The sequence below is a fragment of the Lipomyces doorenjongii genome (genome assembly GCF_038497915.1).
Source record: "Lipomyces doorenjongii strain NRRL Y-27504 unplaced genomic scaffold V1508scaffold_30, whole genome shotgun sequence".
Lineage (NCBI taxonomy): Eukaryota > Fungi > Ascomycota > Lipomycetes > Lipomycetales > Lipomycetaceae > Lipomyces > Lipomyces doorenjongii.
In genome coordinates this window covers 97,966-119,910 of record NW_027118097.1, presented here as the reverse complement: position 1 = coordinate 119,910, position 21,945 = coordinate 97,966, and the positions used below count along the sequence as shown (strand labels likewise).

General features: G+C 46.5%; 10 protein-coding genes and 1 non-coding gene across 11 annotated transcripts; 5 read left to right on the top strand and 6 right to left on the bottom strand.

Annotated features, from left to right (window-relative positions):
- Positions 1-91: 91 nt before the first annotated feature.
- V1508DRAFT_456202 (nucleoside phosphorylase domain-containing protein) lies at positions 92-1,659 on the bottom strand. Its single transcript, XM_066942646.1, has 3 exons — positions 1,368-1,659; positions 708-1,290; positions 92-659 (listed from the first exon to the last, which is right to left on the bottom strand). Exons 1-3 carry the CDS (start codon positions 1,396-1,398, stop codon positions 329-331), a joined length of 945 nt encoding a protein of 314 aa, XP_066795352.1. The 5' UTR covers positions 1,399-1,659; the 3' UTR covers positions 92-328.
- A 171-nt stretch (positions 1,660-1,830) lies between these two features.
- Positions 1,831-4,564, top strand: V1508DRAFT_418910 (uncharacterized protein). Its single transcript, XM_066940523.1, has 4 exons — positions 1,831-2,003; positions 2,091-2,166; positions 2,299-2,410; positions 2,488-4,564. The coding sequence occupies exons 1-4, from the start codon at positions 1,998-2,000 to the stop codon at positions 4,268-4,270; spliced, it is 1,977 nt and encodes a 658-aa protein (XP_066795351.1). The 5' UTR covers positions 1,831-1,997; the 3' UTR covers positions 4,271-4,564.
- Positions 4,565-4,708: 144 nt separating this feature from the next.
- V1508DRAFT_418906 (mitochondrial 54S ribosomal protein bL33m) lies at positions 4,709-5,589 on the top strand. Its single transcript, XM_066940522.1, has 3 exons — positions 4,709-4,848; positions 4,952-5,071; positions 5,177-5,589. Exons 1-3 carry the CDS (start codon positions 4,839-4,841, stop codon positions 5,266-5,268), a joined length of 222 nt encoding a protein of 73 aa, XP_066795350.1. The 5' UTR covers positions 4,709-4,838; the 3' UTR covers positions 5,269-5,589.
- V1508DRAFT_371689 (pyridoxal phosphate-dependent transferase) lies at positions 5,534-7,894 on the bottom strand. Its single transcript, XM_066937493.1, has 3 exons — positions 7,007-7,894; positions 6,157-6,953; positions 5,534-6,098 (listed from the first exon to the last, which is right to left on the bottom strand). Exons 1-3 carry the CDS (start codon positions 7,626-7,628, stop codon positions 5,844-5,846), a joined length of 1,674 nt encoding a protein of 557 aa, XP_066795349.1. The 5' UTR covers positions 7,629-7,894; the 3' UTR covers positions 5,534-5,843.
- A 1,768-nt stretch (positions 7,895-9,662) lies between these two features.
- On the top strand, positions 9,663-9,754 carry V1508DRAFT_t54. Its single transcript has one exon. It is a non-coding gene; the product is annotated as a tRNA-Arg (tRNA).
- Positions 9,755-9,861: 107 nt separating this feature from the next.
- On the bottom strand, positions 9,862-12,635 carry V1508DRAFT_456200 (P-loop containing nucleoside triphosphate hydrolase protein). The gene is made up of 2 exons (XM_066942645.1): positions 11,770-12,635; positions 9,862-11,713 (listed from the first exon to the last, which is right to left on the bottom strand). The coding sequence occupies exons 1-2, from the start codon at positions 12,546-12,548 to the stop codon at positions 10,315-10,317; spliced, it is 2,178 nt and encodes a 725-aa protein (XP_066795348.1). The 5' UTR covers positions 12,549-12,635; the 3' UTR covers positions 9,862-10,314.
- A 564-nt stretch (positions 12,636-13,199) lies between these two features.
- Positions 13,200-15,121, bottom strand: V1508DRAFT_418896 (WD40-repeat-containing domain protein). Its single transcript, XM_066940521.1, has 3 exons — positions 14,839-15,121; positions 14,715-14,788; positions 13,200-14,660 (listed from the first exon to the last, which is right to left on the bottom strand). Exons 1-3 carry the CDS (start codon positions 14,860-14,862, stop codon positions 13,319-13,321), a joined length of 1,440 nt encoding a protein of 479 aa, XP_066795347.1. The 5' UTR covers positions 14,863-15,121; the 3' UTR covers positions 13,200-13,318.
- Positions 15,113-15,858, top strand: V1508DRAFT_355710 (Prefoldin; the record flags this gene model as incomplete). Its single annotated transcript, XM_066936967.1, has 5 exons — positions 15,113-15,137; positions 15,257-15,421; positions 15,478-15,584; positions 15,638-15,755; positions 15,815-15,858. The coding sequence occupies 5 exons, from the start codon at positions 15,113-15,115 to the stop codon at positions 15,856-15,858; spliced, it is 459 nt and encodes a 152-aa protein (XP_066795346.1).
- Positions 15,859-16,233: 375 nt separating this feature from the next.
- On the top strand, positions 16,234-18,099 carry V1508DRAFT_157892 (P-loop containing nucleoside triphosphate hydrolase protein). The gene is made up of 5 exons (XM_066936062.1): positions 16,234-16,653; positions 16,708-16,819; positions 16,870-16,978; positions 17,030-17,655; positions 17,705-18,099. Exons 1-5 carry the CDS (start codon positions 16,550-16,552, stop codon positions 17,801-17,803), a joined length of 1,050 nt encoding a protein of 349 aa, XP_066795345.1. The 5' UTR covers positions 16,234-16,549; the 3' UTR covers positions 17,804-18,099.
- Positions 17,743-18,958, bottom strand: V1508DRAFT_418888 (uncharacterized protein). The gene is made up of 3 exons (XM_066940520.1): positions 18,416-18,958; positions 18,255-18,366; positions 17,743-18,204 (listed from the first exon to the last, which is right to left on the bottom strand). The coding sequence occupies exons 1-3, from the start codon at positions 18,824-18,826 to the stop codon at positions 17,885-17,887; spliced, it is 843 nt and encodes a 280-aa protein (XP_066795344.1). The 5' UTR covers positions 18,827-18,958; the 3' UTR covers positions 17,743-17,884.
- A 119-nt stretch (positions 18,959-19,077) lies between these two features.
- Positions 19,078-21,881, bottom strand: V1508DRAFT_418886 (phosphoribosylglycinamide synthetase). The gene is made up of 3 exons (XM_066940519.1): positions 21,483-21,881; positions 21,318-21,427; positions 19,078-21,262 (listed from the first exon to the last, which is right to left on the bottom strand). Exons 1-3 carry the CDS (start codon positions 21,754-21,756, stop codon positions 19,277-19,279), a joined length of 2,370 nt encoding a protein of 789 aa, XP_066795343.1. The 5' UTR covers positions 21,757-21,881; the 3' UTR covers positions 19,078-19,276.
- Between the last annotated feature and the right edge of the window lie 64 nt (positions 21,882-21,945).

Here is a 21,945-nt window from a genome sequence, read left to right as displayed (position 1 = left end):
GTAAATGATGTGTACGATATTAGATGAGATACAGCTTTGGATGACATTTCTTGATATTATAAGGTCATGTGATATCACTTCAATATGTAAATAGTAGCCAAATTCTTTCGTATGTATATTTTAATTATCATTGTATCTATTAGAACTGTCACAATGGCCCCGAGCAATAACAATATTACATTATGATGACACAGCAGTATCTATACAATTCCCTCGCAACTATTAGCCAGTTATTTGGTCTTATTTGGTCATGACATTCGCTAGCATATTTTCCACATCTATTTTAGGTAGCGACACTGGTATATCTAGTCTCCATCATTACTTGCATCTACTCCAAAGACCAGTATCCAGGCAACAAAAAGTGCATTTTCTCCAGCATATCTCTCGAGATCTGAGAAGGCGCAGTCGACACAGAGTACTTCATCGACCCTTCCAAACTGCGACCGACAGTACCAGCCTTGATCTCCTCTTCAAGATGGTCCAGGATCGCCTCGGTAAAATTGTGCGCGCTCTGGGAGTTGGCCTTCAAGTGGCCAACAACCGTCTCGACAGTGACAGCTTCCTCGCCTTCTCTCCAAGCATCGTAGTCGGTGGACATGCAGATCATTTGGTAGCAAATCTCGGCTTCCTTCGCGAGCTTGGCCTCAGGGATACACGACCTGATTCAAGTAAGCCAAATACAAACGTGAAATGACAGACCAGCTTACATGTTAATAACTGAGGCTCCAAAGCTTCGGTACATGTGGCTCTCAGCACGGGTGCTGAATGCAGGGCCCTCCATGCAGACGAGCGTAAGGTCATTGCCCTCGGTCGCCTTTGTATGCAGCTTGACACCATTGCTTTCCAAAACTGGCGCTGCCTTCGCAATAACGGCCGCCAATTTCTCGTCAAAGGGATCACCAAAGGCGGCGTGTCCGACCATACCGCTCTCGAAGAAGGTAGACGGCCGGATGCCCTTGGTGCGGTCAATGATCTGTGTCGGGAGGACAAAGTCTCTGGGTCTAATGTGTTCCCGTAGACTGCCGACGGCAGAGAAAGCAATGATAGCTCTGACGCCAATGTGCTTGAGGGCGGCGATGTTGGCTCTCGACGGGACTTCGGTCGGGTTGAACTGGTGGTGCACACCATGGCGGGCAAGGAACGCGATAGGGAAACCAGTTTTGGTGCGGGAAATCGTGATGGGGGAGGATGGGTGGCCCCATGGAGTGCTGATGGTCAGACGCGCCACCGGTGTAAGTGACTCGAGATGGTATAGGCCAGTACCGCCGATGACACCCAGGAGAACGGGTTCTAATAAGCAGTTAGTGTGTGGTCGTCAAGACCATATTGAATACCTGATACACTGTTAAAAGAAAGGCAACACCTACCATCAAAAGTTGAAGGGAGCGTAACAGTCATTTTCTTATGTAGAGTAGAAAATTTTTCGACGGATAGGAACGGTTTGCAAGTGTAGAGACACGGCAAGTGTTCAGTCAAGTTTGTCACGTTCACCAAGGTTTTAGGAACAAATCACGATGTGGGAAGCTGACACGCACCGCGCCGCATCCCCCAATTGAGTCAGATATTATTAATTATCCGTGAAACTACCTACGGCGAGCCAAATGACGAATTAGGTAGAAGATATATCTGTTCTATGAGACTAATATTATACAATTTAAGTTACTGCGGAAATCGCTTACCCCCTAGCGGCAACTCATTCTGTTATGGATCCAGGGGTTAGCGGCTTCTCTACAAGACCCTAGATTACTGTCTTCAATATGATAATACCCTAGCCCAGTCAATATTCTTTTGTAGGGTGTAGAACCTCTGGAAGACCTTCTGTGTGCGCGAGAAATATCGAACCCCCTTTTGCACGCATAGTCCCCTGACCGTGGTCTATTCTATTGTTGACACTCTCATTCACGTGCCGAATACATTGCTTTGGTGGATTGCATATTTGCGATTAATTGTGATTAAAGGAATTATTTTAGTCGGAGAACCAATTTGAATCGAGAATCATGGCTGTAAGTGTAATGCGCTAGCTGTGCGAATTTATATCGCGTTCAAAATTTTGTAACGGAAATCTGAACTGATTATTGATGTTAATGTAGGCTACGAATGGAGCTACACCTCAGGTGCTCAATGTTGGCGATAAGGCTAGAATTCTCTGTGTTGCTGATGTCCGAGGTTAGTCAATTTTTTGTGACCTGAGGCGCGGGCAAGTTTGAAGAGTAACATCCATGCATTTATCAGTACAATGTCTTCAAGTAATCTGAAAATAAATTGATTAGGACGCGATCTAATGTTAGCATTATTTAGGCCAGCTATCGATTCTAAATCAGCTTGCCAAAGAACATAACGCGTCGTTCATCATCCACACTGGAGACTTTGGTTTCTACGATCGAGAAAGTGTGCCCAAAGTCACTGACAAGTATGAGCGCAAACTCCCATCCGTGTCACCGTAGTATGACATATTACAAATGAAAGCGGATGCTAACTAGTTACCAGAACTCTCCGGCATGTTGCTCAGTACTCGCCACTACTCGACGCGAGGTCCCTACCCCAAGAATCACAGTCACTTCGGCACTATCTGACTTCGCGTCCAATTTCACAGCTCTATCAGTTCCTGTCTGGAGAGATGAAGTTCGATGTGCCGGTTTACACTGTCCATGGCGCCTGCGAAGATGTCTCCGTTCTGGAAAAATTTCGATCTGGCGAATATAAGGTCAATAACTTGTTCGTTGTCGATGAACACTCGAGCCGCAGTATCGATACTGGTAATGGCGTCAAGTTCAGATTGTTAGGATTGGGAGGCGCACTGGTCATGCACAAGCTCTTTGACAATGGATCGGGTCGAACTACTATTGCCGGTGGTGGCGGTACAACGTGGACTACTCTTCTGCAAATCGGCGAGTTGATTGATACAGCGGCTCGAGTGTTTGATGAGACGGAAACTCGGATATTAGTCACGCACGCTTCGCCTGCTCGTGAGGGAATATTAGCGCAGCTTGCGTTGTCGATAAAGGCTGATTTCTCAATATCTGGGGGGCTTCATTTCAGATACGGATGCAGCTACAACGAGTTTGCAGTCAATCCTACATATGATTACTTCCGCGGCAAGCTTGCTGGAGCACGTGCACAATTCATGGATGTTTGGGATATTGTCAAACCTGAAGTGCAGCCAGTCATCGCGAATAACGCAACTCAGAAACAACTTATTGAAAATGCCCTGAATATGATAGAAAGAATGCCGACGAGTGCTCAGGCTGGCTCAGAACGCGAAATGGAGAGAGAAGAGACGGCGAACATCGGGTTCCGAAATATGTGGCATTTCAATCTCACCGACGTTTCGTATGGTAGTCTGGTACTCGACGTTAAAGATGGTAAGATTGGGATTGAGACGAAGTCTGAGGGTTTCAATTTCAAGTACCGAAGGCCCGGTGCGAATTCAACGCCGACGAGCGCGCCTGCTGTTACGACAGCTAAATCCGCTCCTAAACCTTCGCAGCCGAGAAAAGGTCCGTCGCCAGCGAACAACGGTGTATTGCCAACACCAACAACTCCTGCCCCAGCTGTTCCCGCAGCCGTGCCGCAGAAACCTGCTGATCGACCAAAATCCTCTACGCCTGCACCAGCAGAAACGGCTGCGCCAATGCCAGACAAGGCTCCGTTTGCGTCTGCCCCCGCGGAGAAATCAGAGGACAAGGTTTCGGATCTACCTGTCGAGGCTCCGGGCGAGACCCCTACCGAAGGCAAGATCACTGGAATAGTACCGCCGCCAGCTGAAATTGTAACGAAGGCTGCAGATGAAAGGGACTCGCCACGCGAGCCGCGACGTCCTGGACTATGGGTTGCTCGAGCAGACGATTCGGAAGACACACTGAAGACCTACTTCGCAGCAGAAGATCAGCCTCATATCACTTCTGTACTTATTCGCATCGCACAGACCGGCAAGAAGTTTGCATATGTATATTTCGATACGCAGGAAAATGCTTTGGCCGCACTGCCACGGGTAGACCAAGAGAAGCTCGGGAAAGTTACTCCGATTAGCGACAGTGCGTCACGTAGCAGCCGAGGATTCGGTGGTAGCGGCCGAGGCGTATCATGGCGGTCGGGTAGCGAAAGCGAAAGCGCCCCTAGGCGAGAATCTCACCGTGGCCGCATCAGCGGTGGCAGTCGCACTATCGGCCGTGGACGAGGGATGCGTGGACGAGGAGGAGCCGTAGTTGGCGGGGGTGATGGCGATAACGCGGCAGGTACTCCGTCGCCAAGTACCGCGCCGTCCAGTTAACTGCATCACCGTCATAAACAGTCATTCGCTATACCTTTGGATGAAGGGACGAGTATAGAGCTATGATGAGCAGAACAGTGTTGTTATATGTACTATGATTGTTATGTGCATGGGATGGGTGTGTTGCTTTGTCTTTTGTACTGTTGGTTTGTTCATTCCGTATTCCAATGGTGAAATTATTAGTTTAGCCAGGGATTAGTGTACGACATTTACAGTTTGTTGTTGTTGTTAATGACCAGTACATGTATGAATTGTATCTATAGACAGTAGTATATATTCGCTATATATGGCCTATCAATTGCCGTTATGAAATTCCCCTCGGAGACCAATCTTAGCCCTGGCAACTAAGAGCACATCGAGTATTTGGGTAAGGGTTGAGTCATTGTGACAATAAATACGCTGGAGCGAGATATTCCGTACGCGTCAGCACGAATTTTTGGTCTCGTCGTCGTTGGGCACGGTAACCGCGCTCCAGCCGTATACAGAGCCTGCGCGTACAGCAATTGAAAGTATTTTTGTCGAGCTTTCCGAGAAATATAGCAACTGATCTACTATAGTTCTTTTATATATGGCGAAAAGTGAGTATGCGCTTGTACTTCAAGGCACCTCCATCCGGTGCTTGTTTGATGGCATGTTGAGAGAAACAAATGATCGTTAACATTTTCGGTTTCAATGATATAGAACAGAAAGGACGTTTGACTCTTGTGAAACTGGTTTCGACGGCCGCGACGGGGTATATGAAGGCTATGTATCGCCCACGACAAGCGCCTCCTATGGTGCAGATTCGTTATGATCCCATTGGTTAGTTACACTTAGTTGTACATGAGGAGCTTTTCCCGGATGTGTCTGAATGGAGACTTTCTGGTTTAATGAAACATGATAGTTCTAACTAATTAACAAAAATAGCTAAACGACATGTTTTATTCGAAGAGGCCAAGAAGCGACGGCTAGGGGACCAGAAAGTCTGGGGATTTGGCAAGCCATTGGCTGAAAAGTAAGAAAGAGCTCAGATACGTGAAGTGGATGTTAGAGGTCGTTGCACGGACAGGATAGAGATTTTGTACATATACACATGGCGATGGCATGTGATGATTTTTGGGACTGGTTAACACATCTATGGAATTTGTTCTTATCTGTACATACGTGAATATATAAGCTAAATTATATAGTCAACATATGAGAGAATAATGCGTTCATGGCTTTAGTTGAGAATTGAGGCTAGCCCTATGACTTCAATATCCGCAGATACGAGAATTTATGTGACATGATTGACAATCGATCATTCTAAAGCTAAGACTTGAATATGCAAAAATAGGACGATAAACAACTATAACTTTTCATTTATTTTTGGTCGCCGTCATCACATCCAACCGAACAGGAAGTGCACAAACGTACATGCATAAAATACTTCATTGATTTTTAATGTGAGCCCCTAAACCCCTCCCCCAATTCCTAACAATATAGAGAAACGCGCAAGGTAATATGCTGCAATTTTACACACACCCAAAAGAAGTTAAGGCAATTAATTAAACAAAACTTCCAGCAAAACAAATACAACAACACCACAGAGACTCTATGAATACTTTTGGAGGAATTCCTTGTGAAATGCAATAATTCTTCGGACGTAGTCTTCACCAGGTGCCAAAAAAGTCGTGCGAAAATGGTATGTGCCATCTTTCTGACCGAATCCAGAACCAGGAATGACACACACACCGGTTTGTTCAAGGAGTTCCAGACAGTAAAACTGATCTGGTTCCTCATTCCGTCTTTGAGCTTCCTTAATGGCTTTTGGTGGTATGCTAATAGTGGGGAATAAATACATGGCGCCCTGAAAATTTGTTAGCCAATGGTTAGGACAAAATCAAATGGATAAAGTTCAACCAGACCTTAGGCTCCTGACATGAAACACCTTCCATTTCCTTGAAAGCATTGAAAAGAGAGAACGCGCGCTCCTTCAAAGCCTTATAAATCGCATCATACTCCGCTTTGTACACTGGATAGCTCTCGTCACCAGGCTTAGGAGGATTAACCATGAGCTCCGTCAGCACTTGGCCGGACACAGCAGGGCACAGTGAGATACTAACAAGCTTGTACAACTGCTCGAGCACTTGCTCGTCGATGCCAATAAGTTCTATGTAACCACCGCGCTGGCCGCACTCGCCAACCATACCCTTACTAGTGCTGTGCAACGACGCCAGCTCAACGTTATCATACTTGTCGGGGAAATCTCTCTGAAGTTCGCGTAGCACCTTTTTGAACGAGTTGAACTCGCCTTCGTAGATATTGGTCTGATATACTTCGTCGGCGATGATCATAAAAGTGTTTTCCGCTGCAAGAGTGATAATGTCCTTAATCTCAGCGCGTGACAGACATGACCCGGTAGGGTTGCATGGATTTATGACAACCATCGCCTTAAGATCAACGCCCTTAGCAATGCTATTCTTCACCACTGAAGCAATGTACTTTGTGTCAGTTCCCCAGCCAGTGGTTTCGTCTAGCAGATAAGGAATCGGAGTGGCATTGGCGATTGTCAGTGTCGCCGAGTACAGTGGGTACTGAGGCACTGGGATCATGACGCCGGTTTCTGGACCACCACAAATGGTGGTTAGCAGAGAGCTGACGGCGGAAGACGCACCACCGGCGAGATAAATGTTGTTCGGGTCAGCGGAGAAACCATCACGTTCTACACAAAATGTTAGTATGAGACCGTAAATTCAATTAATCCACTAAACACACCTTCGATAAATTTAGCGATAGAAGTCCGAATGTATGGAACGCCCTGGCTCTGTGAATACGCGCCAATCGAGCCAATTTCGTTCAACAGAACACGCGCACGCTCAAGTGAGTCTTTCGGGAAAATTTTGTCGGCGAACTCGTTATCCAAGAGCTGAGGATACTGCACTAGCGAGAGGACCTGTCTGAAAAAAGTAATAGGCTTTTGGTCCATGGCCTGGGGATTACCAATGTTGGCGTTGATAACTTCCGTGAAAGGTAACGACGTTTCGCCATTGTTGAGTAACTCCCGCAGCTCTTCGGCACGAATGGCAAGTCGACCTCGGACAGCATAGTCAGCACGCCGTAGGTACGGATTCATGGTGTCTATTGTAATTGCTTTCCGACGAGAGGGAGCAGCGATAGGTGGGGACGCCCCGTTGGGAACTGCGAGTGGAGTCATGCCAGAAGATGAGGAGACCGACGCCGTGGCGGAGGACGCCGAGCGAATGGATGAGGATGATGTAGGAGCGACAGGGGAGTAATCCCGCGAAGCAGAATAGAATGGGGTCGCGGGCGATGACGTGAGAACGCTCGTCGACGAGCTGGTCCTGGAGAACGACCTCATTGTGCTTGGTTGTGGCATCGGGCAGTCAGGTTGGAGAACAGACACACCGAAACGATAAGATGTGGTACACGACAAGAATAATTAAAGCTGTTAATATGAATTCCTCGACTGTAACTGCATGAGCTCGTAAAGAATTATACAAGGGAGCAGTTTGGAAGTGCCAGAGAAAATTGAAGACGAGACTTTTCTAAAAAACGTAAGCGGACTGAAGCCGGCCAAGTATTAGTCGCTGTGATCGGTCCGTGTGATCGAAAACTCACACCTACGAATGGTATTTACTCACGATCCAAACTATCAAATATGTGGGTTTTTTGTCGCCATAGCGCAGAGTAGGGTATTTGCATTGGAGGTCTAAATTTCTTGGGACAACTCCGTGGGGATAATTATTGAGGGGACTGGTTACTCAGCGTAGTGCTGGTGCTAGTGTACGACGTCTATGAAATTATGGTCACATTAATTGTGATTGTGCACCCAGAATAAGTATACCAGCTTATGCTATTTCATCATTGCTAAAGCGAAGGTGCGATAGAGTCCAGGTTACCTATAGCTGCAGGATATTGATGCCTGTAGTAACCGTTCGTAGCTTTGCGAATTTCTTGTCTTTATCCGTTTACATTCTAGTGCCAGTATTTTGACAACTCTATTAGGGCCGTGCTGAAATGATTCCTTGAGCCCCGCGGGCCATGACTAATATGCACTTCCGAACTTCTCCACGCCTCTTCCGCCATAGTCGTGTGCACCTTTCTCCTAGCATTTCGTTTTACTTCGAGCCCCTGCGTATTTACTACTTAATGTTTAGGTCGATCTGACCAAAACACGCGTTCCTTGTGTTCGCGTTATTCCAGCAGACTTGATAGTATCCGTGCTGGAGATTGCTGTGACAAAGTTTCATATAGTCACCGGGGGTCAGCCCTTCTGGGATGGGAGGGACTACGTCAGATGTACGAGTTTGTTTGGGACGATGTCATTGTGCTGGCGAGTGCCGTTGGCAGTATGATTATTGTCACTCTGTGAATGTTGGTACTATAGTGCCTCATAATCAGCAAGAGTATATTCACTGTTTCTTTAAAATATATTCTGTGATTGCCCATTATATCGATAACAAGGAAAGCGTTGGCCAAAATTTCAGTAAAACTTCGGCGGCGCCAACACGTACTCATGCCAGATAGTGAATAACATAATCACTTATCACAATTAGAACAATTCAATGTGCCAGGCGCTAGCTAGGCTACCCTCATTGACATGGCTATGGGAGAGAAGCTCGAACTCATCCTCGTTACTTCGGCTGCTTGCCGAAAGAGACCGCCCAAGTGGACCTACTACTTTTGGTTTGTAATCCCCGGTTGTAGTCGGATCTTACATATGCTAACCAATTTCGATCAATTTGGCCAGTCAACTTGAGATTTACACTCCGGCGGCAATATAATGTCTATAGCCTCAAGCGCACGGGATATTCGAGATGTGCTTATCCCTTGCATTTTGTTTACTACATGCGCATATTACCTGAGTTCTAACTTATATTATTGAACTTCTGCTATTATTGATCGAAGATTCTTTCTGAAGTATTCACGAGCAGTCACGGTCAGGACCACCCCATGCCACAAATCAGTTCATTGACAAAATATGGCAATGCTTATGACATAAATTTCCATCGTAGGATGGTGTTTATTTTGGAAAGGACTCTTTCCATTATGATTTACATAACTGCCCGAAAACCAACGAAACAATGAGCGACCCCAGGCACCCGATTGGTTCGAAACAGGATGAAGATAATAATTTTTTTTTTTTTTTTTGAAAAGCCAGTGTATTTTAGAAGCTATTTCGTATACTGGCGAAAAACAACAGAACGAAAGGAAAATGAAACGGATAAATAGTCAAAAAAACGAAAACAAAGAAAGGAAGGAAATGATCAAAAAAAGGCCAAAGGCGGACGACACCTGCTGTCGGCCATGGCCCGTAGGCAAAAGACACCGAACCAGCCAGCCCGCCAGCCAAAGAAAATTTCTTGCTCTGAGAATTGGCAGGGTAACCAAGTGAGATTGCTTATTCATTGGTGTTGTGGCGCAATGGTGAGCGCATCGGATTTCGGTGAAGAATGCCTTGACATCTTCCGGAGGTTGCAGGTTCGAGTCCTGTCAACATCGTTTTTTAATTCTCCGACTACATATTCCTTGATTCTGTATTTGGGTAACTTAATAATGTCGAGTAAAATGGGCGTTGGGCAAGCTATGACGGCTGGCGGTCGGATCTTGTCTCTGTGGGGATTTGAAAATTGAGACCAGACGTTGAACGTGAGAACCAACTCATCACTGCATATTTCAGCATTCACGTTTCCTGCAAACGGTCGGCCTTCATAGTCCAATTCAGAGAATTGCCATACGCATAACGACATGATTCGCTTTCTATTTTTTCATGGTCAGTGGCGTCTGAAGTTGGTTGGTAGTACCATGGGGCTGTTGAGGAAGACCTCCTCAGTACTTAACAAGTCATTTTTTGTCCAGAGATGCGCTGCCGGAATGACAATGAATAGGCTCAGGTACTTCGGTCAGCTGAGTTAGAGGCAGGCAGCAGGCTAAATTGCGCTATGCTGGCTGACTATTCCACAAGCAACTACTGCATTGCCCTTCAAATGCCAAACGCATATGTAGCACTAGCATATCAACCTAAGTAATATACAATATCCATCACGCTTCATACCGTACTATTAATCACCTAACATCGTCCCGACTTCGGGATCATCTTTGAGCGCTGCCTTAACATCCGCCTCGCTAACATTAAGTCTAATCTTTCTATTCCTTTCTCCGCGACCATTTTGCTGAAACAAAATACCACTTTCAACCAGTTCCGTGACACCTCTTAAAAATCCTCTCGCTCTAGTAACCACTCCATCACTTACTCTGAAGGACGTCCCCAGAATTGACTCATCTGGATTAACGTATCTGAACCTGGACAAGGCGTCTGTCGAATCAATAGCAAACTTCGGTCCAAAGAGAATCTGCTCGCTCGCTGCCAAGCCACCAAATTTGCGTAACTTGACGTTCATGATCTCAAGTACTGAATCCAGCGTGTTTTCTGCGACTCCACTGATTCGTGATCGTTGCATTAATGCTGTTAGGATAAGTTTGCAGATAAGCGGCAATGATGGTAAGAATTGGAAAACAGGTGAGCTAGTCGACTCGTTGATTGCCTTGCGAATATGTTGGATCGTAACTTTTTGGGTGAATGTCCCAGATGCCATCTCGCCTCTCGTGGACTTAGCTGTTGGTGACGGCAGTGCACCACCCTCTTCCGCAATCTCAACTGCCCGGCGACAAATATCCAATGCTCGTCTCGCATCTCCAGTCACACTAGCAACCTTACGACTAGCAAACTCAATTGCTTCTGGTAACACTATATTTCCGGGAATGTCTTTCAGTCGGGCCTCAATAATTATTTGCAGCTGCGTATGGGTATAGCCGGCAAACTGTACTCTTGTCAAGCCCAGCCGACTAGAAATTTTATTCGACAGTGTGCGTTCTGGCAGGTCCATGATATTCGCAACGGCGACCACAATCAACTTGGAATTCGGAAGACTAGGCCAATTAAAGAAATTATACATTACATCCTGGGACTTTGTTACCAGTTGATCAAGTTCGTCCATCAAGACAACAACTGGCTGCGTAATGAACTTATTATTTTGGAACTCATCATCTAGGAATCGTAAGGCATGAGCTGTAGCCACGCGTTGCTCGGAAATTGCTTCCCAAAGTAAAGCGTATGCCTGAGTTGGTTGCGTGATTTTCATACCGTTAATTTCAACGAACCGAAAGTCGAAAATACGTTTGAGAGATCTGACAACAGATCGTACAGTTGCAGTCTTTCCCGTACCAGGCGTACCGCTAACGTAAATACAACAGCCTGTTTCCTCGATAATGGCACTTTCTAGTGCCGTATGGATCTCCTCAAATTCACGCTCGCGGCATGGGAGCGCTTCAGGCGCTGCGGCGGCGTGTAATCGTGATCTCGCAGAAACATGGGGAGTCAGTGGGCTGCTCGCTGCTGGGGTCTTGAAGATGCGACTTGGCAGTGGACTGATCGTGAGAGGAGCAAAATGCATTGTTCGGCTAATATATATTAGCTACGCAATATAAATCAGTAGGAGAAGGGGAATGTAACTCACGCCTTATTGGAAGGTGTATGAGGATTCGTTTTCACTGGCGTCTCTACTTGCCTTTCGGACTTCGGGGTACCGGTACATGTGGCATCGTCTCCCTTATTTGTCTTCCGACGCTTCTGAGGAGTAGTGGATATCGTCGTCACCATAGTCTTACTTGGCGAAAACTGCGATGCCTTTGTTTGCTTGCGAGGTGTTCCTTTACTTTTGCCAAGAGTTGACTTCTGTCCTGCTTTAGGAGTGCCCATTGCAGCAGTCTTGTCCGTTGCCTTACTCTTCCCTGTCTCTGTAAGAGTTCGCGTTGACTTTCGGGCCCGTTTCGGCCGTGTTTCGACCAAGGAGCTGCCAATGTCGTCATCATGTGAGATCGTTCTCTTGGTCGATTGAGACTCTGTCGACGTATCACCCAATCCACAACACGTCGACTCTGATCGTGTTATCTTCGGTGTACTAGCGATAGAGCTTCCTTGAACCGCAGCGGCATCAACATATGAGCTCCGCAGCGGTGGTAGACCCGCCGCATTCTTTGCTTTGCGTATTTTGCCGGACGACATTTCTGCAGTTGCCTCCTGTGCTGCTGAAACTTGTTTCCGTGATCTTCCACGTTTAGGTGTTGGCGAATCAGGCGTTAGCTCAACTTTTATCTCGGGTTCTGGCCGTGCCTTTGGCGGCCTGCCACGACCACGCTTGATGGGAGTCTCGGACGCAGCAACTGAGGAGGCCGGACGCGCCCCTGAAGGCGTAGGCGCAGCCTTTGGCGGACCTGCGCGTTTTCTGGTCTCCATTGCAATTAGACTCGTTCCAATTTATATGACCGAGAGTGGATGAGACGCTGGTAATCCAAAGTTGTGGCTAGTAGGACACCAGAATCGCCAATTTGCAATTTAGCAACCTAGGGGCTGCTTGGACGAGACTATGATAACGCAGAAATTTCGACGCGTCGTGCGGCTTCAAATGGGTACAAATCCCTTAATGTGCTCAGACGTTTTATCACTAAGCTTTTTGGCAACTTCAGCAACACAACGTGAACTTCAGACATCGACTCCGGTTTGTTATGGGCTATCCTGATAAAGGTCAATTTTTAGCGGAGTAGCTCCCTCTATCGGTAGCTCGACATGTCCAAGCAGCGAGACGAATTAGCTGCATTGAAATTATTACGCGCGTCATTAGAATCAGTACGGTTACTGACGGGTGCCCTTGTTGACGATTTGAAAATTGCCAAGGATAATTACTCTGATTCAGCAAGTAGGCTACTTATGTGCCTTTGGTACTGACAAGGCATGATACTAACGTTGAAATCGCGTATAGAGCAATCAGCGCGGCTTGAGGCAACGCTGACGAAAGTTAAGGCTGAGCGAAGTGGAGGGAATGTTCCCGATACTCGAGGGCGATAATTGGTCTTCGTCTTCGTCTTCGTCACGGCAAGGAAAGGAAAGCAATGCGATAAGCAGCTTTAAATTGTACAGTATTTTACATATCACGTCAAACCTCACACGAAACACGCTATAATCCATACAATTTCATTTTCTCCACAACAAAGAGCTTTCGTATTGGGCTAGTATCTTTGCCGTCCAAGTTTAGGCTTCCATTCAATGCCAGGATGTGTTTCTGGGGTGGCCTCCGGATCTTCTCTCCAGATCTTAATACTCTTGTCTGCCTCACATGTAATCAAGCGCAATCCTGTATGATCAAACGTGCTGGCAAAAATGCCATTCTCCGCATCCAGCGATCCAGGTACAGCAGTCGCTTCCATCTCTTGAAACTTATGGCCGGACTCCCAATCGAAAAAAGCAATACTTCCGTTGTCGCCACCACTAAACATCACCCCATCGCTGTTAGTACTTAGGGTGTTCACAATAGCATTATGAGCGGGTTCGAAATTTTGCATAAATGCGCCTTCTGGGAATTTCCATTGTTTGATATTGTCGGCACTTCCACTTGCGAATGTGAATTCCGTCGGATGCATAGTGAGCGCACGAACCGACTTCTTGTGATGAGTGAGTACTGTTTGTGTTTTACCCGCAGCCAAGTCCCACAATCGAACCTGTGTGTCCATACTGCCCGTAACCACCTGCGGATCCGCCTCCTGGCACTTGACAGAGCTAATGGTGGCTTTATGTCCACTTAGCACGTGCACCGCCATCCGCGTCCGCATATCCCAAACTCTGGCCACAGCGTCTCGACCCGCTGTAACAAGAACATCTAGATTCGGGTGTAAATCCAGCGAATAAACTCCACTTAGATGGCCATGATAATGTCTGATAACCTTATTTTGCTCCAGATCCCAGCACTTAACCATCTTGTCCTCTCCGCAACTAAACAGATAAGGATGCCGGGGAGAGACAGCTAAACCTCGAACGGTCATAATATGGCCCGTGAGCGTGAGCTTCAATGTGCCACTTGCTAAATCCCAAATTTTTATTGTTCTATCACCAGCACCTGTTGCAAACCATTGATTATCAGGTTCAACACAAACACTACGGACCCAACCAAGATGTCCGGATATGACTCGCATGAGCTTCCAAGGTGCGTGCCATTCGGGCCTAATCTGCGTTACATTCGCACGGCGTTCTGTCAATGCCCTTGACCCACCGGCTCCAGATCGTGCTCGCTGCTGCTGAACTGTTAGTTGCATTTGAGTTTCGGCAGCCTGTCCTGGTGGTCTTTCACCTTGCCGAATTGCTACCGCCGTGGACGTTGATGTATCAGACAAGGTACCTGGTGGCGGAGGAGGTGGAATTAACTCGTTTAATATTGGATTTATTTCCTTACGGGTCGTGTCTTCGCGTTTCAATGATCGTGATGGTGGCGGTAGTTTGGCTTCAATGTGTGGTGGGAGAGGTTCTCTTGCAGCTAAATATTCGTTCCGAAGCTTGGAAGAAAACTTGATCCGCTGACTAGAAACCGTGAGTTAGTTATGATACAGCTGTCGATATCTATACATTGTGTACCTTATTGGCTCGTTATAGTCCAGTGAAAATCCATAGTCTTTGCCAAAGAGATTACGACTTCGCTTTGATAACCGCTATTGTTATTTTAGAAACTTTTCGTCTATTAACCAACGACTCGAAATACCTCTACTTGCTCGGCCGGATCCATTTTATCGAATACAACCTTTTGGTCGATTACGTTGAGGGGATGTTACGATCGTAGAAAATATTTAAGCTAGAGGGCGCAGACGTCACCCCATATATGATAGATGCTCATCGCAGAACACTGGTTGCAACACTGATCTAACTTTTTCTGCATCAGACAGCAGCTATCCCAGCCACAGTCGAATTTACTGCAATTTGTCATAGAGCGACTGCAGTTGAGGCTCAGAGCATTCGATTGCAGTTATAAATTAATAATGTCATCTGAACAGCAAAAAACGGGTAGGTTTCTTTCATAGTCAACATCTTACATCAAGAGAACCAAATGTTGGGGGAACTGTGTTTGTTGGTGCTCTGAGCCAATTAATACACTGTACGCTAATTTTTTAATATTTTTATAGTCGATCTAACAACATTATCTGCACAGCAGCTGACAGACGTCAAGTCACAGTTGGAGCAAGAGCTCGAACACCTTTCACAATCATTCCAAAAACTACGGGCAGCACAATCGAAGTTTAAAGAATGTATTGGGACTATCGAGAAGACATTCCAAGCAGAGAATAAAGGTAGGCGTATTTGTTGTTCATTCCAGATCAGGGAAGTGTTAATCTTGTGGGATCAGGCAAATCTGTACTAGTACCATTGACTACCTCATTATACGTTCCCGGGGTAATCGAAGATATTGAGACAGTGATGGTTGATATTGGGACCGGATATTATATTGAGAAAGTAAACACAACATGTGAATCGTTTCTTGCATGGGATTTTAATGAGGTTGCTAGAAACCGAAAGACGCTATCGCATTCTACGAGAACAAGGTCTCCACGCTGCAGAAGAATCTCGTCGACCTTGAGACTATAGTGAATGGCAAGATGGGTAACCTGCGTATGGTTGAAGAAGGTACATTTCGCATTATTTCATTCCTCACTACAGAGTGCGAGGCTAACTGATTCTTATAGTTTTAAGGCAAAAAGTTATGTCGTCAGCTCCAAATGTCGCATAATCAAAAGTGCCGAGTTCCGAATACCACAAAGGGAGGAAGTGTATCATATCTGGAAGTAGAACAGTCAGCTACTATGCTTTGTATATACGTGTGCCATAGAATAATTGCATGATTATTGATAGTACTAGCCAGTTATATCATGAGTGTAATTTTGCGCGTCTGAAATCTGCGCTGAATTCCCTTGAACCAATAGCACTATACTGTTATCTTACACAGTTCAGTATCGAATTTCAGATTACATACTACCACTATTAGCTGTCCATGGTCTCAATCGGTTGTAGAAACTGTATGATAGCAGAGTCCGCGTCCGTTGTCATTCCGTCGCCACGCCAATGAATATAACGCACCATCGAAGCTGACTGATCTGCATGGTCAGAATGGTTTTAGAATTTTTTATTATAATGTACAGCTCGGGGAACTGAAGTCCCATATATGCGATAATTCCATGCTTAATGGTCGTCTAACATAGTTTGCTAAAGATTGACGCGTCGCTTCACCGCCGCAAGCACCGCCACAGACTCGTCGCGTTGTGACGAACGCGTTGTCTCCTCTCGCACCTGTAACTAGAGCTTCAAGAGTTTTGCAAAAGTTGTCTGGGTACTGATCAGTACCCTCCTAACACATACTACCATTTTCTTTAGGTCCCAAGTTTGTGCGATTGAGTCTACTATTTGTGAAATTAGTGCAAAATATGATGCCATCAGAAGTAGGCGAATCATCCACTGCCGCGGCAAAGTTCCCTCTCGCGTCTGCGAATGGTAAATCCAATGGAGCTGATGGTGCTGAGTTACCATGGTATGTGACAATTATATTACAATGTACAGAGATAATTTCCATTGACTGTTTTAGGGTGGAGAAATATCGACCGGTGTTTTTGGATGACGTAGTTGGCAATACGGAGACGATAGAGAGGCTGAAGATCATTGCGAGAGATGGAAATATGCCCCATGTTATCATATCGGTAAGTCAATTCGTGAAGAGGTCTAGTAATTGGTACTTAGTTTCGAATAGGGAATGCCTGGTATTGGTAAAACAACGTCTATTCTATGTTTAGCACGGACGCTACTGGGGAGCAATTATAAGGAAGGAGTTCTGGAGCTGAACGCATCTGATGAGCGCGGTACGTAAATGTACTCGCGTTTGGGCTCCCTGACGAACTAACAAGATACAGGTGTCGATGTAGTACGAAACCGAATAAAAGCATTCGCACAGAAGCATGTCAATCTTCCACCAGGCCGTCAAAAGATCGTGATCTTGGACGAAGCGGACAGTATGACAGCGCAAGCGCAGCAAGCTCTTCGTCGGACTATGGAAATTTACGCGTCAACTACTCGGTTTGCGTTTGCCTGCAATCAGTCGAATAAGATTATTGAGCCATTGCAATCTCGATGTGCGATTCTGCGGTATTCCAGACTTACCGATCAGCAAGTAGTCCGGCGATTGAAGGCGATTATCGACGCCGAGGGAGTCAAGTACAGTGACGACGGATTAGCGGCGTTAGTATTTGCCGCGGAGGGTGATATGCGACAGGCCATCAATAACTTGCAGAGTACGGTCGCCGGATTTGGGTTTGTGAATGGTGAAAATGTGTTTAAGATTGTTGATACGCCGCATCCTACTGCTGTCCAAGCCATGTTGAAGGCGTGCCACCAGGGTAAAGTTGAGACTGCCCTGGAGATATTGCGCACAGACTTGTGGGACAAAGGCTACAGTGCTGTTGATATTATCTCCACTATGTTCCGAGTCATCAAGAGTATGGACGAGATAAATGAGCATAGGAAAATGGAATATATCAAGGTATGTTATAGTAAGGCGGTTTAAAGCTATCTCACTAACCCTTACAAAGGAAATCGGGTTCACTCATATGAGAATTCTAGACGGTGTGGGAACTTTATTACAGCTGTCAGGCTGCATTGCCAAACTTGCACGCCCAAATCTGAAATAAGAAGAACAATGTATGTAACGCGCTTCAAGGAATTTGTATTTATGTATGACATGTATTTGGGCATCTGCGCTTTTAGATCCTTTATATAATTGCATTCGGAGTCTTCGTCAACGGAAATAGTAGCGCCCCAAATGCGATTGCTCCGCTCACCAACAGCACGTTGTATGCATGCATATACCACTGCGGCCCGTCTAACTTCGCCCCAAATTTAGGGACGCCCATAATATTGCAGAATGCGTGCGCGATGAATGGCTGCCAGAAGCTTCCTGTTCGGAGAAAAAGGAAGGTCGCGTACCAGCCGAAAATAGTTGTGAATGCGAATTGAAAAAGGGAACTTAGTAGAGCGAACGTAAGCGCATCGGGCTGCACCAGGTAGACCTCGTAGGCATGATGTACATGTGCTACTCTTGTCAGCTCAGCTAATTAACTAAATCTCACCTGTTGTGCTTACCGGTGCCGAAGTATAATGGTGACAAAAAAATTGCCTTTAAAGGTGACATTCCTGACGCCAGCTCGATAGATACGATGCAGACTCTGAATACGAATTCCTCAGTCAGTGGTCCCTAACCAATATTAGCGCATAGTTCTACGTCATCTGAGGAGTGACCCTACAATGATGTAATTCCTGCGCCCAATCCACCCGGTCAACGCAATCTCGATATCCGCCCTCAAATATTTCCATCCTCTAGAAAACACAACCTTCTCTACCAAAGGCCCAATAAACAATACTCCTGTAATCAGCAAACTGGATCTAAACAACTCCAAGGCTGGCGGAATGGGCCATATTCGTAATGATTTGAGAGCATGTTCCGGAGATATCGAGCCATCGTTCGACAAGATCCATGCCGTAAGAGCACCGGACAGAATCGAGCTAAGTGTAATTGCTGTAACCCTCGTTTTTATCACGTCGTCATCATTGCGAGACACTATAGCGGATGGTCTACTGCGGGGGTGTATATAGAGCACCCCAACATAGAGGAGCGTGAGCAGGGTAGAGGCAACGAACCCCGTGAATGAGTTCATTGAGAGCGCAAAATCATGTGGAATGGCAGTAAATGCCCGAATATTCTAGTTCCCACTACCTTTACCCATTGCAACTACAACAAACTTGATTGGTTGAGTCCAAATTATCGCCGGGAGCTGACTCCGAGGGCCTTTGTTCCTTTCAATCATTTCCTCGCATGTGCTTGTAGTGAAACCCTCATCTGCGATAAAACCCTACCCCGATGATATTTATAACTTCTACAATATGAGGAAATATATTATCAAATGCACGCCAACGGTGTTTTATTAATGTACAAAATACGACCAAACTTCAAAGAAAGATATCTAAACTTTTATTTCACGTATCGATACATCCGTAATGCAAATACCGTCAATCCCTCAGAAACAAAATTTCAAATCAAAACAACTATCAGAGAAATATACAGAGTAAGGGACCTAAATACTTGCTTTCATTTTCCCGGGCGAAACTTAGTATAGGCTCTCACTGTTCTTGACAACGCACTGAGGCTCTCCTGATGCGACTTCGACTAAATTTCCGATAACGTAAACTTTCTCACCGCCGTCGGTCAACAATTTTTTGACTTTCTGGACGTTCTCGGGTTTGACGGTAAGAACCATACCAATACCCATGTTCAAGGTCTTTAGTATATCAGTCTTGGGCACATTGCCCGCGTTACCCAACCATTTGAAAACGGGGAGAATATCCCATGTAGTCGCGTCAATGCTGGCGCCGAGATGCTTGGGGAGCATCCGAGGAATATTTTCAATAAGACCACCGCCGGTGATGTGAGCCAAACCAAGAATTAGATGTTCACGGATAGCAGGCAGTAATGTCTTGACATATATCCGAGTGGGGATAAGCAAGCTATTCTGAACTGTTGTGGAGCGATCCCACGGAGCGTCCTGATCATATGCCAAACCAGCATGTTCAACAATCTTTCGAATGAGAGAGAAACCATTGGAATGGACACCATCCGACGCAAGACCCAGAAGGACATCACCCGCCACCATGCTATCTAAGTCAGGGAGAGTGTATCCGCGCTCCACTGCGCCGATCGCCGTTCCACCTGCATCATAGTCATCGCCATGGTAGATACCAGGCATCTCGGCAGTCTCACCACCGACCAAGGCGCTACCAGCACGCAGACACCCCTCCGCAACACCATTAACGAACTCAGCAGCCACATCGACATCCAACTTGCTACAGGCATAATAATCCAAAAACATCAATGGCTCGGCGCCCTGAACGACGAGGTCGTTAACATTCATAGCGACTAAATCGATACCGACTGTATTGTGGATTCCAGACAGCTGAGCAATCTTGACCTTCGTGCCGATACCATCAGTAGCGGCAACAATAAGCGGGTCCTTGAAGCCAGCAGCCTTAAGATCGAACAGACCACCAAATCCACCAAGCTCAGCATCCGCACCCGGACGGGCGGTTGCCTTAACGCTGGGCTTGATTCGTTCAACAAGGGTGTTTCCATTTTCAATATTGACACCGGACTTCGCATAAGTGATCACGTCCTCTTCCTTTGGCTTCGTATCGCGAAACGCCCGGTAAGCAATATCTTTTCGATAATGCATATTCTTCAAATGGATCTTGCTGATTCCAACGTACGCCTTCTTGACAGCCTCCTCGAGAGTGTCGGCGACGGCAGAAGCAGCAATTACTCGACCACCAGAGGAAACAAGTTTACCTTCAGAAGTCAGTGACGAGCCAGCATGGAAAATGAACGTGTCATCGCTCTCGAGAGGATCAATAACTATCTCGTCGTTCTTGCTGTACTTGCCGGGATATCCTCCAGCGGACCCAACAACGGTAACGCCAAATTGGCCTGTAGTTTTGACTGTGATAGCGTCAAGTCGGTGCTCCACGCAAGCCAAGAAAATCTCCGCAAGATCGGTGTCCTTGCTGAGAAGAGGTAACACAGACTGTGTCTCGGGATCACCAAATCGGACATTGTATTCTAAAGCTTTTGGACCGGACGCGGTAAGCATGATACCGGTGAACAGAAGACCGACGAAGGGGTAGCCGTCCTTGCGCATCCCGTCAATAGTGGGCTTGATGATTGTCCGTCTAATCTCGTCGATGATCGCAGGCGTAGCAACAGGAGCAGGAGCATAAGTACCCATACCACCAGTGTTAGGGCCATTGTCACCATCGAAAATCCGTTTGTGGTCTTGCGCAGGGGGGAGATCGACCACGGTGTACCCATCACTGAAAGCGAGAATACTGAGCTCATCGCCTTCTAAAAATTCTTCGACAACGACCTCATCACCAGCGTCCCCGAATGCCTTGTCTTCCATGATCTCCTTGAGTGCACCATATGCCTCTTCCTTCGAAGTGGGAATCAAGACACCTTTGCCAGCAGCAAGACCCGATGCTTTGATGACGACATTATGGTTGACCGACTCGACATATGCCTTGGCCATCTCGTATGACGTAAAATTCTAGAACATGTTACACATACACTTCTTATGGCGAGGTTTAGTTATGAGCACGAACCTCATACTCCGCAGTTGGGATATTGTGCTTCTTCATAAAGTCCTTGGAAAATGTTTTGGATCCCTCCATTCTGGCAGCAGACTCAGATGGTCCAAAGCATGGAATACCGACTATGTACCCAAATTAGCCTATGGTCCAAGACAGGGATACCAGATCAAACATTACTCTTTCTGAACTGGGTCTCAATACCATCCACAAGCGGCTGCTCAGGACCCGGTACCACCAAGTCTACACTCTTCTCCACCGCAAAGTTCACAAGTGACGAAAAGTCCGCACTGTCAATTGAAACGTTCTCAACCTTGTTGAGGCCACGAGCAGTTCCGCCATTGCCGGGAGCGACCCAGATGTGGTCAACTAGAGGCGATTGGGCGAGCTTCCACGCCAGCGCGTGTTCTCGGCCCCCATTGCCAACGAGGAGGATTCGCAGGTGTGCGGTCATTTCTCACTCGCTCTTCGAGACGACGATGGGCCAGAATCGAAGAGCAACAATAGAAATAGGGAGACGAGCAAGGCTGTCCGGTGCGTTGAGGAGACTGCAGCAAGCAAGTACGGGCTGCGTCTTCGCCAACAAAGTTGCGCTCTAAATTTTTTTTTTTGCCCTTCACGATGACTATTTGAGCTGGCAAGG